Source organism: Anabrus simplex, chromosome 1 (genome assembly GCF_040414725.1).
Source record: "Anabrus simplex isolate iqAnaSimp1 chromosome 1, ASM4041472v1, whole genome shotgun sequence".
NCBI classification, from domain to species: Eukaryota; Metazoa; Arthropoda; class Insecta; order Orthoptera; family Tettigoniidae; genus Anabrus; species Anabrus simplex.
Window position 1 is genome coordinate 673,137,853 of NC_090265.1, and position 25,973 is coordinate 673,163,825.

Consider the following 25,973-nt stretch of genomic DNA (forward strand, 5'->3'; position numbering starts at 1 on the left):
AAATTAAAATTACCAATCTCTATTCCCTGACAGGTTTACAGGACGCGTGTGCGTCTCCGATAACCCTTCCAAAAATATGAATTCATGCTCCGCACGTGTGAATGAGTCATGCACTCAAATGCTATTACTTAGGAAATGTATACATGGCATCACGCACCCACACGATTACGCGAAGCGCTGTGCTAGTATTTACTTGACTCACCTAATTTACCAAATGATAAATTAAAGTATACATGGCATCACGCACCCACACGATTACGCGAAGCGCTGTGCTAGTATTTACTTGACTCACATAATTTACCAAATGATAAATTAAAATCCACCAGAATGTTATTATTATTATTATTATTATTATTATTATTATTATTATTATTATTATTATTATTATTATTATTATTATTATTATTATTATTGCTGGCCCCGTGATGTAGGGTTAGCGTGCCTGCCTCTTACCCGGAGGCCCCGGGTTCGATTCCCGGCCAGGTCAGGATTTTTACCTGAACCTGAGGGCTGATTCGAGGTCCACTCAGCCTACGTGATTAGAATTGAGAAGCTATATGACGGTGAGATAGCGGCCCCGGTCTAGAAAGCCAAGAATAACGGCCGAGGGGAATCGTCGTGCTGACCACACGACACCTCGTAATCTGCATGCCTTCGGGCTGAGCAGCGGTCACTTGGTAGGCCAAGGCCCTTCGAGGGCTGTAGTGCCATGGAGTTTGGTTTATTATTATTATTATTATTATTATTATTATTATTATTATTATTATTATTTGTAGAAATGTTTTAGTGATGAAGTAGATTACTGTGGATTTCTTTCGTTCACATTAAATAATGAACACCGTACCGGTATGTCTCCGTCCTGTTCTTGTCACATCCTCCCTAACGGTACGGGACGACAACGGCTGTGTCGCTGGACCGTTTGCGGATAGCAGTAGCAACACTGTCACAGCAGTGGACCGGCACAGGACGCTGTGAGTCGCAGCGCAAGACCGTCACGGTTTGGTCACAGTAGCAGACAGCAGTGAACCGGTAGCAGCAAACTGCGAGTCGCAGCGCAAGACTGTCACAGTAGCAGTGGACCGGTAGCAGCCAACTGCGAGTCGCAGCGCAAGACTGTCACAGTAGCAGTGGACCGGTAGCAGCCAACTGTGAGTCGCAGCGCAAGACTGTCACAGTAGCAGTGGACCGGTAGAGAAGAGGCTCCTGGAGCAGGTTGTCACTGCTCCATTCGGAGAATAGGTGACGCGTACCGGTACAGCAGTACCGACTCACCTCTACTAGGCGGGCATTAATTCCATTGTGGAGTTTTATCTCCCGTATGCAGTTATCAGACTGTGCTTCATAAATAAGCTTCTGATAAGTTCACCTGCCTACACCCCAGCGTCAGTGGGTAGGGTCTGACACATCCCACTCTGAAGAGTCTAGTGTCAGACCTAAGACGAAACGCTGGTTAATAAAGCAAACGCCGGAAAAGCCATCCATCTAATTTTTGATCTGATTTTTGATATGCTCTATTGGTGGAAAAGAATCTAATTCCCTCCATGGGAACTTAGAATTTCCAACTGTAGTACCTTTCGCTAAAAGTGAGAAAATGTGTTTTAATTTTATCGAATATTTCATATGACAGCATTGCTTTTAATCGCAACATTCATACTGGCGTCATCGTAATGACCTATGTTGACTTCAGTTGGGAAAACTATAAGGACGAGTCTTTCTGAGAATTCCGTAGTGAAGCATAGGTACATGAGCTAGTTATTTGATCCAAATAGCATTGTGCTTCGCATAATCACGCGGGCACTTGGCGCAATACTATATTAATCTATGCATTTGCTAAATAATGGCATCTATGTGCATGACTGATTAACACATGTGGAGCATGAGTTCATACTATTTTCACTAGGTTTATCAGAGACCGATCATCTCACTCACATACTTCCTGTGAGCTAATAGAGATGTGTAATTTTTAGCCTTGTAGCCTCGTATAGCAACAGTCGGGCTTTGAGACAACAACTGTTATCAATATACCGTAGTACTCTATTGCGCAAAACATGTAGAATAAGCAGTTTTGACCAATTGTATCTCCTGATTTTCATATCAAAATCTCCTGATTTTTGGTCTTGTAAAGTTGGCAGGTATGCCAATGTGACTTCGCACTCTTCCCAGAAGTGAAGATGAAGCTGAAAGGGTGGCGTTTTGCATCTGACAATGAGCTTCCGGCAGCATGGGATCAAGAGTGTGAAAATGTAACCGAAAAAAGTGGCAGAGTTGGTTCAGCGACTAGTTTCGATGTATGGAGAAGTGTATTGAGTGTGGTGGAAATTATTTTGAAAAAGTCTAAAGCGTTCACTCACATTGCAAAACTTTCCTAGTGCCCTTTGTACATTCCCTCTTCTCAACTACTGTATAAGTACGCTGAACTGTTTATACATTCAGCCTTCGCATCTAAGTTTAGAAAAGGTCTGTGACCTTGGGACGTAAGGCTAGGTTCCGAGTGAAAGTACCTTCCTCTCGTGTTATCTCTGCTTCGAAGACGAAATTTGTGCTGTAACTCTCGTGACAGCATGCTCTAATGTTTCCAAGTTTGCAGTATGCAAGTAGGCCTACTGTAACACTGAAGGAAAACTTTTATCCATGCATCGTATCGCAATCAAATTTCTTTTAACGATGCAGAGATATTATTTTACTACATGTGATGATTAGTTGCTATTTAAAAAAACTCACTTCGAGACCCAGGAATTAACCACAAGCAAATCGTCAAGAGTCCACTGTATTACCTGTTTGCTACTTCATTACTTGTAACCACAAATGAAATCTTACTTATTTAAATGTAGGAGAACTACAATCTCAAAATATTTTTTATCTTTTCTAATAAAATTATATAGAGTGCTGTGACTAGATAAACACAAGGATAAACAGAATGACAGGTCATTGTGAGTAGAGTGAACAACAGAAAGGAGAAACCAGACAGACTTTAAGCAATGAAAAGACAAGAACAATCTGCATATTCCCTGGTCTTTCCATATACAGTATTGAGTTTCTCCTTTTCAATCCAAATTCTACTAGATCCACTTCTCCTTAGCACCTGTCAAGCTTGTTTCTGTTTCCCAGCTTCATAAGGGTAGCAGACATATATTTTATTTGTGGGAGTTGCATTCTTGACCGAACACTTCTCTGCCGTATTCTATTTTGCACACTGCTCATTCCAATCAGCGCCTCAGAGTAGGGATTGAATAGCCGGAATTCTATGACGAAGCATTGTGTAACGTACCAGGAGTTATCAGAAAATTTAATAATAATAATAATAATAATAATAATAATAATATTTGCTTTACTTCCCACTAGTTTTATGGTTTTCAGAGTCTCCGAGGTGCTGGAATTTTGTCACGGAGGAATTCTTTTATGTGCCAGTAAAAATACCGACATGAGGCTGACGTATTTGCGCACCTTCAAATACCATCGGACTGAGCCAGGATCAAACCTGCCAAGTTGGAGTCAGAAGGCCAGCACCTCAACCGTCTGTGCAACTCAGTCCGGTATCAGAAAATTTATGAACCAGAGAAATGTCCTGCTAAAAAAAAAAAAAGTTATCTATCTCCTCAGCTACTTCCCACCAATATTAAGACAGGCTGTTTTACTCAGGACACAGCAGTAATTCCAACTATCGACGATGACTGGCAGCAGAAGAGTTGAAGCACATCACAACAAACAATGGTCACTGTAATAAGTCATTTTGCTATTTCTGGTATAATCGCAATATAATCGTACTTTTGGGTACGAAGATACAGGAATTGAATTTTGGGCATACACCAGCCAAAAAATTTTGAATACCACTGCACTAAGTCATATCTTCTTACAGATTGTGTGAGCAACATAGCTAGTTTTACTGTTGTGTTTTAACTTCTTCAGATGTTCATTCATGATAGTTTTGTTGTGATACAGTGGTTCTGAATGAACTGTGGCTAGCAAAACCAAATGAGTTATGGTGCTCACACATTTCTTCATAAGACATGCATGTCAGAAAGTGAACTTCAAGAACTTTACTTCAACCTTTTTTTTTTTCATTACAGAGTTAGCAAAACAAGAAAATGATCTCATCGAAGAACAGAGAGCATTGGCTACAATTGGGCGTACTTATTTCTGTATGGCTGAGAGCATGTCAAATACAGATGATGCTCAACAACGTAATAGAGCTCTCAGGGAAGCTAAACAGGCCTACAACTTGAGTCTTCGAGTTTGTGACAAGTTAGTATTGTATGATGTATTTATGTTTTATTAAGTTTTACAGTGGCTTATCTTTTTCATTATCTTTACTTGTATACATCATCACATACAGGAGGATGGAAAGGAGAATAGGAATACCTAAAATATGAACGGTATTTGTCGTTACGTTGCACCATCTTCCCTCTCACTCGCTCCTTGTTCTGCAGTTCTCGCCCAGGTGTGTGGATGAGAGATGGTTTTATAGTCTGCCAATATAATGAATGCATCGTGCATTAGTCACGGAGTGGAAAAACTTTATTGTTGATCATAACACCTTCAGGGGTGTCTCCCTAATGACTTTGAGTGGTTACTTGTGGTGCACGGTTAGATTCAGGTTTACTGAGAGCACATCTTGTATTGACAGAGTTAGGGTACATTTTGGTTATGCAGCACAGTAACCTTAATACTTCTTACTATCAGTGTAAAAATTACTGATAGTTTTGGTTAGATTAAATTTGTGTCAAAATTATTGATAGTGATGGTTAAATAACTGTATTGTATGCCTAACACTTAGTCCCGTTTCCTGATATGATATTTTTTATAGTTGAATTTATCAGAAGAATATTGTCACTTTCGTCTTCACTTTCATCACAAATATCACTGTTTGCTAAATTACTTTATTTACACTCAGGGGTTTTAGTGTGGAAACTATATTGCTTCAGCTGCTGACCAAACAGAAAATGTGTGCATGGCCACATAAATTCTATACGAAATACGATGTTGTATGGACATAAAATTTAGTACTTTGTTGCAAAATAAGGCCAATACATGTCAAGCCTGTACAAACTTCTGCCGGTTATAAGTGGTTGACGCAATCTGTAATAAACACACAATCTTAGATGACATGTATAAGTGGTTCACACAACTTGCGAATAATTACCTTGGAGGTTATAAGCGGTTGACGCTGGGATGTGGTTAACACACGACAACTCTGCTCGGTGATGGTTAGATTACTGTATGTGACAAATTTACTGATAGTGACTGATTAGATCTTGTTTGCCTGAAAGCACCAATTATTATCATCTTCATCATCATAATCATTAATTACCCTTGTCCATCTCCTGCTAGGTTGGGATGTTTCTGGAATCTTTCAAAGTTTCTTCTAATTATATAACCTGTGACAATAAAGTTTGGTGAATAGTCCTGTACTATCAACTTAGATGAACAATGCATGACAGTGACCTTACTGTCCTTCAAAATAGTCCTCTCCCATAACTGCTGAGATCGGCGATACATATCCTGGAAACCTTGCAAGAAGGCTTCCTTTGGGATGATGTTCAAAAGCCTCGTCATGTTTCATTGGATGTCAGGAATATCATTGAATCTTTTTCCTTTCAAAGCGAGTTTGAGTCACAGGAATAGGAAGAAGTCTGGAGGATTGAGATCTGGCGACTATTGTGGATGTTCAAGTTTCACCACTCCCTTTTTTGCCACGAACTGTTTCACGATATTGGTTGTGTGTGGGCGAGCGTTGTCATCGGCAAAAAACCATGAACCTTGTTATGCATACTGGGGTCGTACCCTGCGTAGACGTTTCATGAAACGGGTCAAAATTTCAGTGTACCGTGCAGCATTCAACGCCGTTCCCTCAGGTAGAAATTCCTTGTGGATAATGCCTTGACTGTCGAAAAAGGTGATGAGCGTCGTTTTGATGCGTGCCTTTTCGGCTCTGACTTTATTCAGACGAGGGGATCCCGGAGAATGCCGTTCCATGCTTTGCTGTTTCATTTCAGGGTCGTACCTGAGACACCAGGTTTTATCCTCGATGACAATACCATTCAAGAAATTTGGTGTCGCATCTGCCGTTTCGACAAAATTATGTAAAGCTTTTAAATGTGTCTGCTTCTGATTGTCAGTCAAGTGATGTGGCACAAGACGAGAACACATTTTCCTCTTCCCTGACTTCTGGGTAACTATTTGTCACACGGATTCACGGTTAATCTGCAGTTCATCCTCTATCATGCGCACAGTTAATCCCCGATCATTCGTGATTGTCCTCACCTTCTCAGTGTTTTCGTCACTGACGGTGGTCGCCAGTCTTCTGTTATGGGGGTTGTCAGAAACACTTTCCCGGCCTCCTCGAAAACGGGCGAACCACTCGTACACACACTTCAAGGACAGTGCTTGATCTTCATAAACATGTACCAGCATTGCATGCGTTTCTTTCATTGTCTTGCCAAGCATAAATCAAAACTGTACATTGACATTTTGGTCGTTGATGTTCCCGTTCGCAGTTCAGAACCAATGCACTAAACACTCACTGTGTCAAACAGGTCTTACACGGCACACACACAATGCTCAACTGAACAACATTGGGAGCAGGTGGTCAAAACCAGCTGCTACGCAGGTGCAACATTGCGTGTCGCCAGTGTTGCCGAATTGACTGTTCTGACTTCACTCACTGAACTTTGTCACAGGTTGTACTATCCTTGATAGTTTTCAACCTCCTTAGTCTGCGTCTTTCATGGTCTCCCTTCTTCTGTTTGGGTCTCCATCATCTACTTCAGCATCCTTCCCTCTTTCATCCCTCTCTGTTCTCTTGTGAAGCTTTTCCTCTCTGATTACCTTTGTGACCTCCTTATTTCTTACTCTGTCCTTTCTTGTCTTTCCTATCAGACTTCTTAAATAATTCATTACACTGGCTACTAACTCATAGTTACATGTTATAACATGCTCTCTTGTCTTCTAAGCCCAGAAACATATCCATGATTCTATGCTTTTCCCTGTAACGGAGAATAATATAAAAGTTTTTTTTTAAAATCTGTGTACTTGTTTATTATCTTACTTTCTGTCTGATTTCTTTTGTCTCTTGTTTGTAGACTTTCTAATATTTATATCATCATTAACTTAAAATATGATTTCATTGATCATTTTGTGACTTTGTATATAGTGTGAATTTATTTTGCCTGCAGATTGCACAACATAGGGCGAGTGGAACAAATGCAAATGAGGAATCGCTTGCTACTAAATATTGGTTTGGTACTGGAGTGCCAGGGAGACTTTGAAAGGGCAGCAGAAAATATTAAATCGGTAAAGAGTTAGTTATGTATAATATATTTTATTATCGGAAAAATGGCTTGAATTTTGATCCAATGCCTTCTTTACTCTTCCGTCTTCTGTACTCCTAACCGGTGTTCCTCTCCTTTGTGTGAAATTCTTATGCTCCTTGCATTCGAAATGTAAGTACTGGCAGGACGAGTAGGTATTAGTGTCATCACTCTGTGAGTTTAAGGGAGCCACCACTGCACAGCAACTGATCATACCACATCCCACTGTCAGCTGTTTTTGCATTTAATCCAACAAAATACTGTACTGTGCACAAGCTTGGTCTGCGAGCACCATTTGCGTCTATTTCCTTGTTTTTCTCAGAGATGGAAGTAGTTGGCTCCTTCTGGTTTCCGTTATCTTCCCTGTCTAAACATGTTTAGTAACACGACAGACCTATGACGAAGTGTTCGCTTTTACTTGTGATCTGTGGGATATCTTAGTGTTCTGTGGGCCTCTCAGACCCAACCCTTGCAGTCATGCAAGTATTTTTCTTCATGTTGTTCTGTCTTATATTTTCAAACTGCATTCATAAATAGCATTTTATGTTAATTCTTATAGCGAATCTGGGACGAAGGACGAAGAAGAAGAGCATGAAAATGTTGGGAAAAAGAGTGTTGTGCGTATTGCAAAGACATAAAGATCCGTTACTCGTGCTGCCAGTGCAAAAAGTAACCTTGTTTGGAGCACACTCTATTTCTGTGAAATGTCTTTGAATATGATATGTAAATGTCCTATTGGATTGAACTCGTAATTAGGATTAGACTGTCCACTTTTCAAACATTTTGAGTTTTTTGTTAATTATATTAATGTGTGGTGATGATAATAATATGTTGTTGATGATGATGATGATGCATTTGTAACAGAATGTGCAGGGTACCCGTTTTCTGGAAAACCAGCAAAAGCACAGACAGTGTACTCCCTAGGACATTTTTAATGGACGCGCCCGGCTAACATAACCTAGATATGTGCTGGTTACATGTGTGCAAAAGGTGTTTTTCCACTCCCAAAAAATAAATTAGTATTTTGTTCACATGCGTTATAGTATTTGAATGTTATTGATTGCCATGAGCAATTCAGACCGGCAAGATGTAATTCCCTAAAATTTGTGCCAAACCAGATCATGGGTATGTTCCTTGAGCCTTTTGTTTTACATTTCTTGTGTTTTTTCTACAATTTTTGTAAGGTAGAAATAGCACCTTTTGAACAAACATTGCTCATGTTTGAGTCATTGGATGCTCCAAATTAAAATGTATTGCTGGAAAACTGTTTATTTGAACGATAAATCTTCATTATTGTCAACATAATTACATCAGTTACAACGGAGTTAAAATGTTTAGCTTGACTATCATGTAGTGTCTTGCGTGAGCGGTGTCTGGATGGTAATAGTAGTAGTAAAAATAATCATCATATGTCGTCAGTAGTAAGGCCCGGTGTTACATGATTATGAACGAGGAGTAGAACACTAGCAGTTCAAAATACTCTTATGTTTGGTTTGTGATAATAACACTATATTAGTTCAATTTTGCAGTTAATGTTTACCTGTCTGATATTGTTAATGCCCTGGGGAGAATAAATTGAAATTTTATCATATTCATTCTTTTTACACCTGGCTACTCATTCCTGCAAACCGGCTGGCGAAAATGTCTGGGGAGAACACTGCACAGGGAAATAAAAATGCAGGAAATATACAGGGAAAACACTGAGAAATTGCTTGTCGCGCCAAAATTAGGCTTTCTCTCTAAGACGGGACCCAAACAGGATGATGGAGACAAATATGTAGAATAATACATCACGGAAAGTTAATCTATGTCACTAAAATGCTCTTAACTTCTTACGTTCCTTTTAAAATGCCCAGTGTTTTAAAACCTACCCATGTAATTTACATAATGTAGTGGTGCTAATTATTATGGATTGCCCGTAATTATTATGGATTTTGCCTCACTATTAAGGAAAAATTATTGCAGAAAAGCGAAGTTATCACAGAAAAATTCTGGCTCCATGGCTAAATGGTTAGTGTGCTGGCCTTCAGTTGCAGGGGTCCTCGGTTCAATTCTCGGCAGGGTCATTTTCATAATAATTTCATCCTCATTATGGCGCGCAGGTCGCCTATGGGTGTCAAATCAAAAGACCTGCACCTGGCGAGCTGAACATGTCCTCGGACACTCCCGGCACTAAAAGCCGCACGCAATTTCATTTCTGCATAGGAAGGAATGTGTCAAGGGTGCTTCTTTCTATACACAATAGTTGACCAGCATACCTTTTCGAGCAGCACTTCCATTTGCGATAGGACTTGGGATGTTATTCCTGAGTTTCAGAACACTAACCCATTGCTTCTCTTTAGAAACTGGTAAGCTCACTCATGCCAATTTCAAGAATAAGATCTTTGATGAGCACAGGTGTTAATTTGAAGAGTGTTTGATGTCTTGTTGTGATTAATGTATTCATTTTTGTTGGTTGTAGTGTTTCTGGGATTTCTGGTAACCCACTTCACAGATTGGCACTTTATGATAAGGTATAGATTGACTTATGATACATTTTATTTCAAGTTCTTTTTGAACATACATACATGCCATTGTAAGCATTCATGAAAAATATGTTTCAAGATAATTATTCCAGAGTATACAAATATACTTGAGCATCACTCTTAAGTGCCATGTCCCACCAAATTTGACTCAATGAAGACTGGAATATCCAAGGGAAAGGACAGGGAAAATAGATTTAGTTAACTAGTGGGGCACCCTAACAAGATTGACGAGGATGAAGTCGTTTTAAATAAGTATTAAGAACATATTTTAGAATGGATCTGTGAGAGACAACCTGTGCACTCGTATTACACTGTGACCCGTTCACTGGCGGGTTAAATGTTTAAATAACAAATTTACGTACAGTACTTTCTGATCAAGAAGGCATAATCAACATTTCCTGTCCCCCCATTAGTTTCACTGAAAGTCTTCATAAATGGAATGCGCTAGAAAATGGAAATTACAAACAATGGTTGGTTCAGAACTGGTGTATTTGAACAGAATAGAACAATATATTCTGCTTCAAATAGTTCTATGTTCCTAAGAACTGTACATTATGAGAATAGGTTCTATTTTAACAGTGTTGGAGTGCAGGGTAAGCAAAAGTCAGGCGTGGCACTGCTTAATCGGCTGAATTTGGTGCCGCAACAGTTTGACTTACTGTACAAATGTTGCAGAAGTCAGGAGAATAAACTCATCCTTGAGATAGTAAGATGAACATCAAGTCACTTCCTTACCTGATATTTATCTGCCTACTGGCTGGCCTTGTCACTAAGTAGTACACTCCTGACTCATAAGCATGTCGTCGTACCTCTTGATCCAGATTGTCACAAAAAGTTCCCCCTCATCTTCCTGTCTGTTTGCCATGCACCACCTCTGGATTCCCTACAAGCTGTCATTGAACTTCAGGTAGGACCTTTAGCTTGCTTTGTTCAATATTTTGCCACTGTATTGGTCGTTGTTAAATTGGGAAACCCTTATAAAGGAGCTTGTTTCCTCTAAATTCAAAATACATGTAAAAGATGGCACATGGAAGTGAATTAAAATAAAATACTCACTATTAGCAGTTGTCCGTTGCTTTTTAAAGTTTGCAAACAGATTTTCGAGCTTGTAAGTCTTTCCGTATTTCCTTGCCCTGAAGAAGAATCAACACTTTCTAGTAATGAAATCTTTTTGTTTTGGCATATTGAAAAAAGGCTTAATGCCAGGTATTTTATTGTATCTCGATTTACAACCTGGAATGAATTGGAACGGCATAGTTTTTATTTAATAATCCATTATTATGCTTTTACTGCTTGAAACCACACACAGGGAACATTACTGATACTGTATTAGTCTTTCCAAATGTATAGAAAGGCAATTGAATGTACTTCACGTCTACATCTAGTGTATTGACTTATCTTCAGGGAATGCAAACTTGTGTTTCGCAATTGCCAGAATTGCTTGTAGGGTTAACTGGCGGCTGACCCAGGGTGGGAGTGATGACACCATTTCCTTCCACTAGTTATGGAACTAGAAATGAAATGTTGTATGGCTTCTAGTGCTGGGAGTGTCCGAGGATATGTTCAGCTCGTCATGTGGAGGTATTTTGATTTAATGTCCGTAGGCGACCTGCACGTTGTGATGAGGATGAAATTATGATGAAGACACATACACCCAGCCCCTGTGCCAGTGAAATTAACGAAGGATGGTTAAAATTCCCAACCCTTCCAGGAATCGAACCTGTGACCCCTGTGACCAAAGGCCAGCACGCTAACCATTCAGCCATGGAGCTGGACTCTGAAACTAATGACTTGCAGTAGCTAATGTTAGTTGTATGTAAGAAGTCACTTGAAGATTTTCTGTGTAGTTGTGGTATCGTTTCTCTCTTTAGGAGGAGATGTATAAGATATTCATTTCTTCTTAATTTAAATTAAAGAGGAAAGGGTCTGCCTCTTTGAACAATGAATGGCCTATATGTGAAAAAGAAAGTGAAGTAAAAATAAAATACTGTACTCCCTGAGCCTTTAAATCTGTTGTCATCGGGGTGAAAAGGAAATAAACCGGGCGAGTTGGCTGTGCGGTTAGGAGCACGCAGCTGTGAGCTTGCATCTGGGAGATAGTGGGTTCGAATCCCACAGTTGACAGCCCTGAAAATGGTTTTCCGTGGTTTCCCATTTTCACACCAGGCAAATGCTGGGGCTGTACCTTAATTAAGGCCACGGCTGCTTTCTTCCAACTCCTAGCCCTTTCCTATCCCATCTCACCATAAAACCTATTTGTGTCAGTGCAACGTAAAGCCACCAGCAAAATAAAAAAGTAAAGTAACTAAGGAAGGTGTAATAGTAAAGATAAAAATGGGGCAACTACCACATGTTAGTGGAATCAATGCCAAATTCAGCTTGGGGCCACGGAAGTGCCACGCTCACACTTCCAAGATATTGGAGGATCACCCCTTTTAATCCCCTCTGTCGTCTTTAACATGTTAGCAGCTATTGGGGTCCGATTTGGACCAGCAGTATAGCCGGTCCAACTGGGCCAACAACAACTGGTTGCTACGTAGTGTGAAATTGAATTGTTATACTAACTGCATGCATTCTAGTGCAGAAAATAATTAACCACATTATCTCTAGAGACTCCCTTTGATGTGTTAGTGCAACATTATACCACTATCAAAAAAAAAACTTAAAGTGCTTACTTACTTTCTAGTTACATGAATAATTATATGAAAGAGACTGGTTGACTGATTTGAAGGAAGTTCAATGTATATTTATTTTAATTTTCTAGCCAATATAGGACTGCTTTAGACAGATTTATGGAGGTTGTTGTTCTTTTTGTCAGCCCAATACTGTTTCATCCTTTCTGAACATAATTTCTCTTTCTGCTTAGTTCAGTATATAATGCAGCACATTTTATTCTAAAATCAGGTTGGTTTTATTGAGGATTCAAATACACCACGTTATTCCCCAATCCTTTTGCCACGATACCCTATTTTTCAACATAATCTCTGTTCAGTGGTATGGCCTTACGCCACCATAACGTGAGGGCCTGTATTCCTGCATGGTACTACTCGACTGGTCGATGTGTGACCCAACGTCGTCCTGCGTCGATAACTTCCCTATCATCCACTTAATGCTTCCCGGTAGTGCATCCTTCATTGGACCAAACAGATGGAAGTCAGAAGACGCGAGATCCAGGCTGTAGGGTGGATGAGGAAGAACAGTCCACTGAAGTTTTGTGAGCTCCTGTCAGGTGTACAGACTTGTGTGAGGTCTTGCTTTGTCGTGGAGAAGGAGAAGTTTGTTTGCATATTTGTGGCTACGAACATGCTGAAGTCGTTTCTTTAGTTTCCTTAGGCCCGGTTTCTTCAACGAATGTTAAGTGTTAACACTGCTGTTAAGGAGACTTAACACACAATTTAACAAAATGGTCGTCTCATCAAGAATTGTTAACTCTAGCAATTGTTAAATCTTGTGTTAAATTAACCTAGCAGCACCCCTGTGTTAAACCTCTTAACAGTTGCTAAAAATTCAAAATGGAGACATGTAGAAGACGTAAGTTTGAAGCTTTACTGCTGTATGAGGACTATTTATAAACTGAAGAAGGCAAAGGACGACCCATATTAAGAAATAACGACCTTTTAGAGTTGTCAGAAGAAAGATTTCTAATTACCGAAGCCATAATGAACAAGGTACCTCCTAGGCGATATAGGTTAGAGTTTCCAACAGATTGCAACTTCCCAATCTCTCCAGTGCAGCAGTTGCTTATAGATTTAATAATAATAATAATGCTATTTGCTTAACGTCCCACTAACTACTCTCACGGTTTTCGGAGACGCCGAGGTGCCGGAATTTTGTCCCGCAGGAGTTCTTTTACGTGCCAGTAAATCTACTGACACGAGGCTGACATATTTGAGCACCTTCAAATATCACCGGACTGAGCCAGGATCGAACCTGCCAAGTTGGGGTCGGAAGGCCAGCGCCTCAACCGTCTGAGCCACTCAGCCCGGCCTTATAGATTTTACAAGGATGGGTCAGACCCTGCGTCCAATCAATTTCAACTAGCTTAATGTACCTGTTGGAGGACACTCAACAGTAACTCGTGTAGAAGGGTTTGGGACAATACCGTACAGTTTCGTTTTCGAAATAAATGAGGACAAATGTCATGAGGCCCCACAAGGCCCCTGTTCAGCATAGCAGGTGAGGCCGCCTGGGGGGGGGGGGGGTACTGATCATTCTCCCCAATTGTTTCCCCCGACCCAAAGTCTGAAGCTCCAGGACACTGCCCTTGAGGCGGTAGAGGTGGAATCCCTCGCTGAGTCCGAGGGAAAAACCGACCCTGGAGGATAAACAGATTAAGAAGAGATCCAGCAGTAACTGTGAGAACGTTTAGACGTATATTAATTTCAGTTAGAAAACAAAGTGTACCGGTACTGCAATTTGCATAATATTTTTGTTCCAATTTTTAAATAACGCTCCCTGAAACGAGACTCGAACTCACGTCTACGACGCTCGCAGACAAGTACGATGACCACCATGCCACAACTCCTAAATATATACGCCTTGCATCGGAATCGGGGTTTCATCAATTTTTCAGAAGTTATTAGGTTGCGGACCTGACATGTTTAAGTAAAATTTGTTCGCCTTTCATGTTATATCACCTCAGGTTTGTAATGACATCTGACCTCGAGACACTTTCCATGTAGGTCTAATTGTAGGGGCAAAAGATCTTCATAGGTCCATGTCCCGAACAAATAGTATTTTTTTCAAAAGAAAAAAGGCCTAATTGTAGGCGACTATGTTCACGAGGGCAAGAAAAGAGTATGTAGAATTCTACAAAGAATTCTTGCTGGCATTGCAGCATTAACAAGGCACAACATTATTTTCCCCGCAATAAAAGAATGCCCGAAAATCATTCAAAACCTATCAATTATCACATTTTCCCGGTGATGTAGGAACCTTAGATTGCACTCCTACAAGAATAGGCTATATAGAATGTTGTGATATAACAGTCCGTTATTTCATTTTTTAAGCACACTCACATAATTTTAAATTAAAACTATAACAACACTTGTCTCGCATTCATCATAATAACGCTGTTGCTGCCTCTTACTTGACATGACTAGGTGGAAAATAAATAAATACTTAATTGTGAATGTTTACGTCTTATCGGTCTCCGCTAACCATAACCTATAATAATGTCAACCATGTGTCTGTGTGACAAAATACTATTTCAACACGCCACTGGGAGCACTATATGTAAAGAAACAAAAGACGCTCACTGCCAAACGCGTTCAGAAATCTTACGGAAATGTGTTAATTTGTCTTTAACAATTGTTTCGTAACAAATGTTGGAAATACGTTCATGAAACAGGGTACTTTTAAACGAAGTGTTAAATTAATAACAATTGTTAGTTAACATTTGTTAAGCAAAATTTAACATAGAGTTGAAGAAACCGGGCCTTAGAGTAGCACAATATACTTCAGAGTTGATCGTTTCACCACGAGGGAGGACATAGAACAGAATAACATCTTCAGAGTCCCAGAAGACCATAGCCATGACTACCAGCTGAGGGTACGGTTTCGAACTTTCTTTGTGGGAGAGTTGGTGTAGCGCCACTCGATGGATTGCCATTTTGTTTCCAGTTTGAAGTGATGAACCCATGTTTCATTGCCTGTGACAATGTTTGACAAGAAATTGTCACCTTCAGCCTCATAACGAGCAAGTAATTCTGCACAGATGTTTCTTCTTTGCTCTTTATTGTCTTCCTTTAGATGTTGAGAAATCCAGCAGGAACAAAGCTTTGAATACTCCAAGTGGTGGATAAGTGTGTCAGCACTACCAACAAAGACTTCAAATTCAGCAGCGAGGTGTTCGACTGTGATCCGTCGATTAGCTCAAATAAGGGTGTTCGTACGTTCTGGCTTTGCAGGCATCACAGCTGCGTGCAGCCGGCCGTCATGAGGGAGATCAGACAGGTTTGCTCGACCTTGTTGTGATGATGAAATACACCTCGCCCACTGACTCTCTATGCTTTTTTCCACTGTCAGATCTCCGTAGACAGCCTGAAAGCGCCAAAAGAAACTGGATAACCGCTCTCTGTTTCGTACGCACCTCCATTACAGATCCATTGTGAAGGCTAGTTATAGCACTGCCACCTGCCTGAAATTAATACACGTCTAAAAGACAAAACGGGAATATTCAAAGATATTCCAAACAAAATTCCGGGAGATAGTAGGTTCGAATCCCACTATCGGCAGCCCTGAAGATGGTTTTCCGTGGTTTCCTATTTTCACACCAGGCAAATGCTGGGGCTGTACCTTAATTAAGGCCACGGCCGCTTCCTTCCAACTCCTAGGCCTTTCCTATCCCATCGTCGCCATAAGACCTATCTGTGTCGGCGCGACGTAAAGCCCCTAGCAAAAAAAAAAAAGATCCAATTTTTAAAACCGGAATTGGCCGAGAAATAAAATATGCTGCATTATATATTGAATGCCCCTTGTACATGTGTAAATACCACTTTTGTTCTTTTAAGACGCCAATAACGTTAAGTTAATAGTACATTGGAGACCTGTCAGTTGCTTTTTTCAGCATTGCTGTCATTCTTTATGGCTTGGAATTCTGCAGCGTTAGTGTTGCAGATAGTTTTAATCTTGGTGCTTTTTCTCTAAAGAGCAATAGTCATCACACTAACATGTCATTCAGAGGGAATGATGTGCCTAAAAATGTTTGAAGAATGATTTGCCTGCGAAGCTATTTTGGTGTGTGTTTTTTACTAGGTCAGTTACCATTTAATATGGTGTTTGTTATGCGAGCTTTTAAAAAGTGAAAAATATTATTTTTTCAGGCCATTAACATCAGTGTTAAAGAAGATTTGTATGAAGACACTTACAGATGTTACGCTGCCCTGGGTATGATGTATCATAGACAAGGGGATAGTGCTAAAGCTCTAAGATATCTGGACCTGGCTATGGAGACTGCTGAGCGACTTCCTGATAAGACGTCATTACTCTGTGAAACTCTACTGAATAAAAGTGAGGTAAGTTTGTAACTAGACAGACATCTACCCACCCATCCATCTTCATTATAGACTGTCATGCCTTTCAATGTTCTGTCTGCAAGCCTCTGTCAATTAACTGTACATCGCCATAATCCTCTTGTTTCCTATTACCTCTGAGACCTCATTTACGTACACACCTCTTGTCAGTAAATGATTAAAAGGAGAGTCTCACCATCATCGTCTTGGTCTGTCCCTACTTCTCTTAACCCTCCATAGTTGAATCCATTATTCTCCTTGGTAACCTGTCTTCTTCCATTCACCTCACATGACTCCACCACAAAAGCTGTTTTATACGTAAAGCGTTATCCATAGAGTTCACTCCTAACTTAGTCTTTATGTGTTCATTTCAAGAACCGTCCTGCCATATTTCCCACCTATTTGACCTGCAGTCATTCTCGGTACGTTTTTGGTTGTTACTCCCAACTTATGAGTAGGAAATTCCTGAGTCCACCCAGCTTTCTCTTCCATACAGGAAAGCTGATCTAAAAGCAGGGTGATATACTGCGGAGTGGGTCAGGTAGCTCTCTCTTTGCATTCAGAAGATAGTGGGTTTGAACCCTGCTGTCAGCAGCCCTGAAGATGATTTCCCACTTTAACACCAGAGAAATGCTGGGGCTGTACCTTAATTAAGGTCAGAGTCACTACCTTCCCATTCCTAGCCATTTCCTATCCCATGCTGCTATAAGACATCTGTGTGACTTAAAGCAAAATGTAAAGAAAAACAAAAACAAAACAGACTGATTTGAAGATACAGTAGTTTCGTCCAGGAGCTGACTTCTTTCTTACAGAGTACTGTTGATCACAACTGTGAACTCTCTGCATTAGCTTTGCTGCACCTGGATTCACTCTCACGCACTGTACGACCATACTGGGAGAACAAACATTATAAATACTTGAAATTATCTACCTGTTCCAACCTCATATTCAATTCTATTCAATTCTCGTAGGTTTCTTACCTACTGACATCACTTTTGTCTTGGAAATGCTAAACATCTTTTGTCTTGGTAATCTCATCATTGGCCTTCTCTAAATCTATGAAACGTTAAGATATCTCATTATTCATCTTGTAGGGTTTTCAGGGTTCCCAGCGACCTGGAAAGTTAGGGTAAGTCAGGGATTGTCAGGAAAAGTCAGCGAAGTCTTTTAAAAATTGGCATGTGTCAGGGAAAGTCAGGGAAGTTGACTCAAATTTGTTATCCATCCATCATCATTATAGTCCATTATGCCTTTCAGCGTTCAGTCTGCAAGCCTCTGTGAATTTACTGAATGTCACCACAATCCTCTGTTTGCAACTAGTGCTGTGGCCTCATTTAGTTCTATACATCGTATCTTTAAATTGTTAGAAATTGAGTCTAACAATCGTCGTCCTGGTCTCCCTCTACTTCTCTTACCCTCCATAACCGAGTCCATTATTCTCCTAGGTAACCTTTCTCCTCCATTTGCCTCACATGACCCCACCACTGAAGTGGTTGATGCGTTCAGCTTCATCCATAGAGTTCATTCCTAAATTAGCCTTTATCTCCTCATTGCAAATATCCTCCTGTCATTGTTCCCACCTGTTTGTACTAGCAATCATTCTTGCTACTTTCATGTCTGTTACTTCTAACTTATGAATAAAATATCCCGAGTCCACCCAGCTTTCGCCCCCGTAAAGCAAAGTTGGTCTGAAAACAGACCGATGTAAAGATAATTTGGTCCGGGAGCTGACTTCCTTCTTACAGAATACTGTTGATCACAACTGTGAGAACACTGCATTAGCTTTACTGCACCTTGATTCAATATCACTTACTGTACAGTGGAACCTCGATTATCCGTTTCCGGAAAGTACGTTTTCCCGGAATATGCGTTCAAATTACGTGGTCCCGAGAGCATCGTAATTAAATCACGTTGTAAAAGTCCCGCATTATCCGTTCCTCGAAGAAACGATTTCCCGGATCAACCGTCCAGAAATTCCAGTCCCATCAACGCTAAATCCTCGATCAATCGTTTTTTAATAAACTGTATCCCACGAAAGGACGGCTATGGCATATTTATGGATCTTGGCGTTCGGCGATCGGCGGTGAACTTGCATCTTAGCATCGCATTCGGGTGGTATTGTTTAGAGAATCTCGGAAAATCATAGGGCAGAGAGTGGCCACAGCAATTGCTAGAAGACACGGCGCATTTCTACAGCTCTGCGTGAAGACGGAACGAGTTTCGTCAAATGTTCGCACTTATAAAACGTCCATATTATGTCCAGGGTTAGATGTTTTCTTATTTACATTTTTTCGATCGTACTGCCGAAGGGGTTTTCGGCACTTTGCTCAGGGCACTGCAGACCTAAGTGGGCTTTCAGGCAGGAATCGAAACTGCTCCTTAACACAAATTCAGTATTTTTTATATTATCGTACATGATTATGTTAGCGAGACGAAAACAGATGTTGCACCTTACATTAAAAAAAAAAAAAAGAAAGCCATGGGAGGTCTTGGGATTGCCTATTACTGTTACTAATGTAAGACTGGGAATTTTACGTTTTCGTGTTAAAATACCAAAAACCGCAGTCGTTTTACTTGCGCACGTTACCGTACATTTTAAATGATTGGTATCATTTCCAACTCGTACTGACATGTGCAGCGAGCGCACTTTCCAGATGACCTCAAGGTCACGAATAACCGTAATTTCTGAAGTTTTGATATTTCTTTTATCTTTCCAATTTGATTGGATTTGTGACGCGCAGAATTGAATATAATGTATTCGAGAACTTTTAAGAATCGATACTTACATTCGAAACCATGTTTTCGAGTTCAACATAACCTTTAAAAGTCAATGTAGGCCTAATTTGCGCGGTACGAGATTTCCAGAAACTGACTACGAACAGTATACCGGAGACCAAATTACAATGAAAGATTAAGAAATGAACGGATTTCGCCATCATTTTGGGTGCTTTTGTATCTAATATGCTTTATTTTATTAGATGAGAGAATTAAAAGCTGCTTGTGGTCGATTGTCGTTTGGCTTGGCGTTGTTAGATTTTTCGAAGAGTTTGGCTAGCGTAATCAAAGTTGCTGAACTGAAAGAAGTTTTCACGGGAAACTGACGAAGATTCCCCTGTAAAATTGAATATAAAGTATCGAGATTTTGAACTCGCGTACCGGTAATTAATGCGGTTCGCGGTCTAACATGCCCGGCTCTCATCCAGAGGGCCCGGGTTCGATTGCGACCAGGTCAGGCAATTTTACCTGGATATAAGTCTGGTTCCAGGTCCACTTAGCCTACGTGATTACCTTTAATTGTGGAGCTACCGTATCTAATGGTGAGATGGCGACCCCGATCTACAGAGCCAGGAATATCGGCCGAGAGGATTCGTCGCACTGACGATGCGCCCCTCGTAATCTGCAGGCCTTCGGGCTGAGCAGCGGTCGCTTGGCAGGCAAAGTCTCACTGGGGCTGTAGTTTGGTTTGGTTTAGGAGTTTTTGTAAGATTATAATTATACATATTTCATTTTTGTGATGTTCAGCCAAATTGATAGTTTTCATTCATTCCCGGATTTTCCGTTTTCCCGTGTTGTACGTTTTATTTTCACGGTCCCTCGAAAAACGGAGAATCGAGGTTTCACTGTATTACCATCCTGGGAAAACACACATCCTAAATACTTGAAATTATTGCAGCTTTGTATCACCAATCTGTGATTCAATTCCCTCAGATTTCTTACCTACTGACATCAATTTAGTCTTCGAAAGGCTAATTTTCATACCATACACATTGTACCTATTTTCGAGTTGCAAGATATTAGACTGCAGGCTTTTGGCACAATCTGCCACTAAGACCAAGTCGTCAGCATAGGCCAGGCTGCTTACTACATTTCCACCTAACTGAATCCCTTCCTGCCACTTTATACCGTTCAGCAGCTGATTCATGTAAGCTACGAACAACAAAGGTGAAAGATTACAGCCTTGTTTAACCCCTGTGAGTACCCTGAACCAAGAACTCATTCTACCATCAATCCTCACTGCAGCCCAATTGTCAACATAAGTGCCTTTGTTTGATTTTAATAATTACCCTTAATCCCATAGTCTCCCAGTATGGTGAACATCTTTTCCTTCGGTACCCTGTCATATGCTTCCTCTAGATCTACGAAACATAAACACAACCGTCTATCCTCTCGTAGCATTTTTCAGTTACCTGGCGCATATTGAAAATTTGATCCTGGCAGCCTCTCTGTGGTCTGAAACCACACTGGTTTTCATCCAACTCCCTCTCAACGACTCATCGCACCCACCTTCCAAGATGCCAGTGAATACTTTGCCTGGTACACTAATCAATGAAATACTTTGATAGTTGTTGCAATCCTCCCTGTTCCCTTGCTATAGATAGGTGCAATGACTGCTTTTGTCCAATCTAAAGGTACCCTACCAACACTTCATGCTAATCTTATTGTTCTATGAAGCCATTTCATCCCTGCCTTCCCACTATACTTCACCATTTCAGGTCTAATTTAATCTGTTCCTGCTACTTTATGACAATGGAGTTTAACATCCTTTCCACTTCTTCAGGCATAATTTCACCATCATTTTCCTCCTCCCCTTGAGCTCCATTGTTCGCGACACCACCATGAAGGATTCCTTGTACGTTCAGAAGATTTTCAAAATATTTCCTCCACCTGTCCAGTGATTCCCTGGGGTCTATTATGAGCTCACCTGAATGACCCAAAACACTGTTCATTTCCTTTTTCCCTCTTTATAACTGTCCAGGAAGGTTTCCCGGCTGCATGACCTAGCCTTTCCAGTTTATTACCATAATCTTCCAACGACTATTTTGGATTCAGCAACTGTGTGTTTTGCTCTGTTTCTTTCATCTATGTACAATTCCCTGTCTGCATCAGCCCTTGTTTGAGCCATTTCTGATAAGCCTTCTTTTTACGTTTACAAGCTGCTCTAACGTCATCATTCTGCCAAGTTGTTCCTAGGCATTCTCTTGCTGTTGCTACTACAGCATCCCTGTATACCACCCATTCTCTTTCTATATCCTGAACCTGCTTACTGTCCACTGTTCGGAGCTTCCTACTAATTATATCCCTGTACTTCTGCCTAATTTCCTTGTCCTGCAGATTTTCTATCCTTATTTGTTTAGATAGATTTCACTCTCTCTATCCTAGGCCTAGAGATTCTTAGTTCACTGCAGATCAGATAGTGGTCTGTTTCATCGAAAAATCCCCGAAAAACCCATACATTCCTAACAGATTTCGGGAATTCGAAGTATTGTAAGATATAGTCTATTATGGATCTGGTACTCCTAGCCTCCCATGTGTAGCGGTGAATAGCCTTATGCTTGAAGAATGTATTCATAACTGCTAAACCCATACTAGCACGAAAGTCCAGCAAACACTTCCCATTCCCGTTAGCTTCCATATCTTCCCCACATTTACCAACCCTTTTGTATCGTTCAGTTCTATTTCCAAATCTCGCAATTAAATCGCCCATTAGCACTACCTTATCCCTGCTGTTGACCCTGACTACAATGTCACTCAGTGCTTCAGGGTGATTTCAAAATAACTAACCGCTTGCTCCATTTTTGTACTTCGATGCGAATGAACTATTAAGAAGTGTGATGAATCGCTTTCTCAAGCATAGTAAAATGCAAATGCCATTGATATTAGGAGTGATTTTGCTTGTCTGCAGGACCCAACAAACTTACAAAGGGCACTAGGAAAGTTTTGCAATGTGAGTGAACGCTTTAGTCTTTTTCAAAATAATTTCCACCACACTCAATACTCTTCTCCATACGTCGAAACCAGTCACTGAACCAACTCTGCCACTGTTCTTCGGTTACATTTACACACTGTTGATCCCATGCTGCCAGGAGCTCCTCGTCGGATGTAAAACGCCGCCCTTTGAGCTTCATCTTCACTTCTGGGAAGAGTGTAAAGTCACATGGGGCAAGATCAGGACTGTATGGAAGGTGATCAAGCACAGTCAACCCTGATCTGGCAAGAAAATCCATTGTTACATTAGCACGATGTGCTGGAGCATTGTCGTGATGCAAGAGCCAAGTGTTGAGCCTAGACCTTGGACGGAGCTGCTTGAGAGCCTGGATGACCTGAGGCAGACAAGTCTCACTGTACCACTTTGCAGTAACTGTCCTTTGTGTTTCTAGCACAACCCGAGTCAGGATGCCTCGTTTAGTGAAGAATACTGCAATCATCCTTTTCTTCACTGACCTTGACTTTCGCACAGTCACAGGAGTACCCTCATCTTCAAACAGCCACACCTTTTTCTGGGATTTTGTTGGGACATCGTAATAAATAAAGCCAAGTTTCGTCACCTGTAACGATGCTGTTAACGTTACGGAAGTCCCATTTTCAAAGTGTTTTAGCATTTTTCGGCACCATTTCACTCGATGTGTCCTTTGTTCCTCTGAAAGTAAATGGGGCACCCAAAGGGAACAAACCTTTCTAACATGTAGATGGTCGTGTAGAATTGAATGAATAGCTGGTGCAGGGATGTGGAGGGTCTCTTCTACCTGCCGATATGTCAACCGCCTCTCTTGCTGCAATATTTTCCTCACAGCTTCAATGTTTTCTTCAGTCACTGATTCTGATGGTTTCCTAGAACGAGGATCGTCTTCAACCCCAAAATTTCCCCTCTGGAGCTCTTTGTACCATGTTGTCCAATGTGGACAGTCTTTCCCCTGCACAGGAGTCATTTCCTCCAGGCACTGGTCAACAGTTCATCCACAAGAAAATTGTAGTGGATAATTGCACGATATTCACCTTTAGACCACACTGACATATTAACTTGCCTTCAATCCCACTGCTTGGTAACAGCTGGTGTGAAGGTCGCACCTTGCTGTCTTCTAGACCGGTTTTCCCCCCTCTTTTCATCCTTCACCATAACAGGGGTGTCCAGCCAACCGTTTTTGCGTATTGCAAAACTTTCTTAGTGCCGTTTCTAATTGAGGTAGGTGAAGTTGATGTTGGATTTAGTACGAAAAAGGTATATAAAGAACTAAAATTGTTAGAGAGAGAAATTCTTGGTTTTAAACACGAATGTCAGAAAATAGTAGAAGTTGTGACAAAACCGTTGGATGTGTGTCCTTTAAAGTGTAGATTAGTGAAAGGTCTTACAAGTTTGGACCCACATATATCAGCAACCATGTCTTGGTCAGTCCCGAATGGAATATGTCTTGGAAGTGTTGCATGAAGCTAACTGAATAACTGAAAATATGGCCAATAGGAGAATGCTCGACTGGATGCTGAGATTAGTAAAAGGATTCAAGCTGGAAGTTGTTTCTATCATAGTGTAAGAAATATGTTATGGGACAAAGATGTGCCAATGGAAGCAAAGGATACTATGTACAAGATGTATTACGTACCCATAACAACTTACGGAGCAGAAACTTGGACAGTGACAAAGAAGGATGAGAGTCGAATGCAGGCAGCCGAAATGAAATTCTTGAGGAGTATGATACAGAAGAGTAGAAGAGACAAAATAAGGAATGAGAAAATCCGGGAAGAAATTGGAGTGGAAAAAATGAATGATAGAATAGAGAAGAGCCGACTAAGATGGCTTGGGCACATAAAGCGAATGAGCGACGATAGAATGCCAAAAAAGGTGATGGAAATGCAAATCCGAGGAAGGAGAGGCCGTGGACGACCACGATTGAGATGGAAGGATACCATCCAACGCAGCATTATAGAAAGAAACCTGGACTGGGACACAGTGTTGGAGGAGGAATGGTGGAACGACCGAAGAAAGTGGTGAGGAACCATATTTGCCCCTACCCGGCTACAGCTGGATAAAGGGAAATGATAATGATGATGATGATGGCCAATAGGGCTAGAGCACAATGCATTTCTCTGTGTTCTGAATCAAAGGAAGCTTTGGAAACTAAATTCAAAGAATATATCTCAATATCTGAGGATAGTATGGGTTTAGACATTTTCTTTGCTGACATTTTAGCAGAAAACAAACAGTACAGTGAACTTTGGCAAGTAATAAAGCTTTGTCTTTTACTGTCTCATGGAAATGCTGCAGTGGAGAGTGGCTTTTCCATAAATAAATCAATGTTTGTAGAAAACATACATGAGGAGTCAATTATTGCACAAAGACAAGTGTATGATTCCATTTTGTACTGTGGAGGTGTCAGATGCATGCGTACCAATTAATCATACAATGTTATCAGTGGGACGTGCTGATAAGAAATACCAGGATTGCATGGAGAAGACACACCTGAAGGTCAAAGAAGAGGACAGAAAAAAAGGCTGAGAAACGAAGAATGATGAAATAAAGTTGGAAGACAAAAAAAAAGTTAAAAAGAATGCAGTCACAAGAATTTGAAGCCAGAATCAACGATAAAATACGCCTTACTTGAAACCTGAAAAAATTGTGTGTAATTTTGTTGTTGTACTGCATTTAAAAAAATATTAATACCAACATTGTGTGCTCATCAGTAATTTTAATAGTATTTCAGTAGAAGTCCACTATAGCGAGTACGGCATATAACGAGAACCCCGTTATAACAGCTTTCCTTTTTTTTGTTCTCCCATCAAAATTCCTATATTAAACTGTACATTACCTTCGGTATCGTTCCCTCGCTATTTCCACTAGCGAGTTTTCTCGTCGACATTCAAAGGCGATATCGGAGTCTACTAGTAATACCCATCGACTGCTGTTCCATAACGAAAATTCCAAATGAAAGAGGACATATTTCGTAATAAATGCATAAATAACTTGTCCGATAACAGTTGTTAACTCGTTAAAAATAAAGGCTGACTAAACGATTGCTTAATTTTAATGCAGAATAATGGAGTTATGTGAGAATGGGATACACCTCGAGATTTGGCAGAGTGCATAATTGATTTCAGAGGTTAGTTTATATTTTCTCGCGTCTAGTTAAATTACGGAAAGGCTATTATCGTGTAAATTTATAGCGAGATGATTATAATTTCTCAACTGGTGCTTGAAGTGTGTTTTCATCATACGTATAGTACGGTTAAGTTAGGATTGGTCACGCTGTTCGAATAAGTAAACTGGAACATTTGCCACAAAATGTGATCTATCATCTTTGGTACGGTATAGATTTCTTACTATGTACATTTGTGAGCTCTCTCGTAGACATTCGAAG

At 40.5% G+C, this 25,973-nt stretch overlaps 1 protein-coding gene across 1 annotated transcript in view; it reads left to right on the forward strand.

Moving 5' to 3' along the window:
- The window catches only part of LOC136886104 (tonsoku-like protein), a 250,748-nt gene that overhangs the window by 30,708 nt on the left and 194,067 nt on the right, over window positions 1-25,973 (forward strand). The window contains exons 4-6 of the mRNA XM_068227232.1: window positions 4,068-4,242; window positions 7,173-7,290; window positions 16,657-16,848. Of these exons, the coding sequence (XP_068083333.1) occupies window positions 4,068-4,242; window positions 7,173-7,290; window positions 16,657-16,848 (485 nt within the window). The remainder of the gene's footprint in view (window positions 1-4,067; window positions 4,243-7,172; window positions 7,291-16,656; window positions 16,849-25,973) is intronic.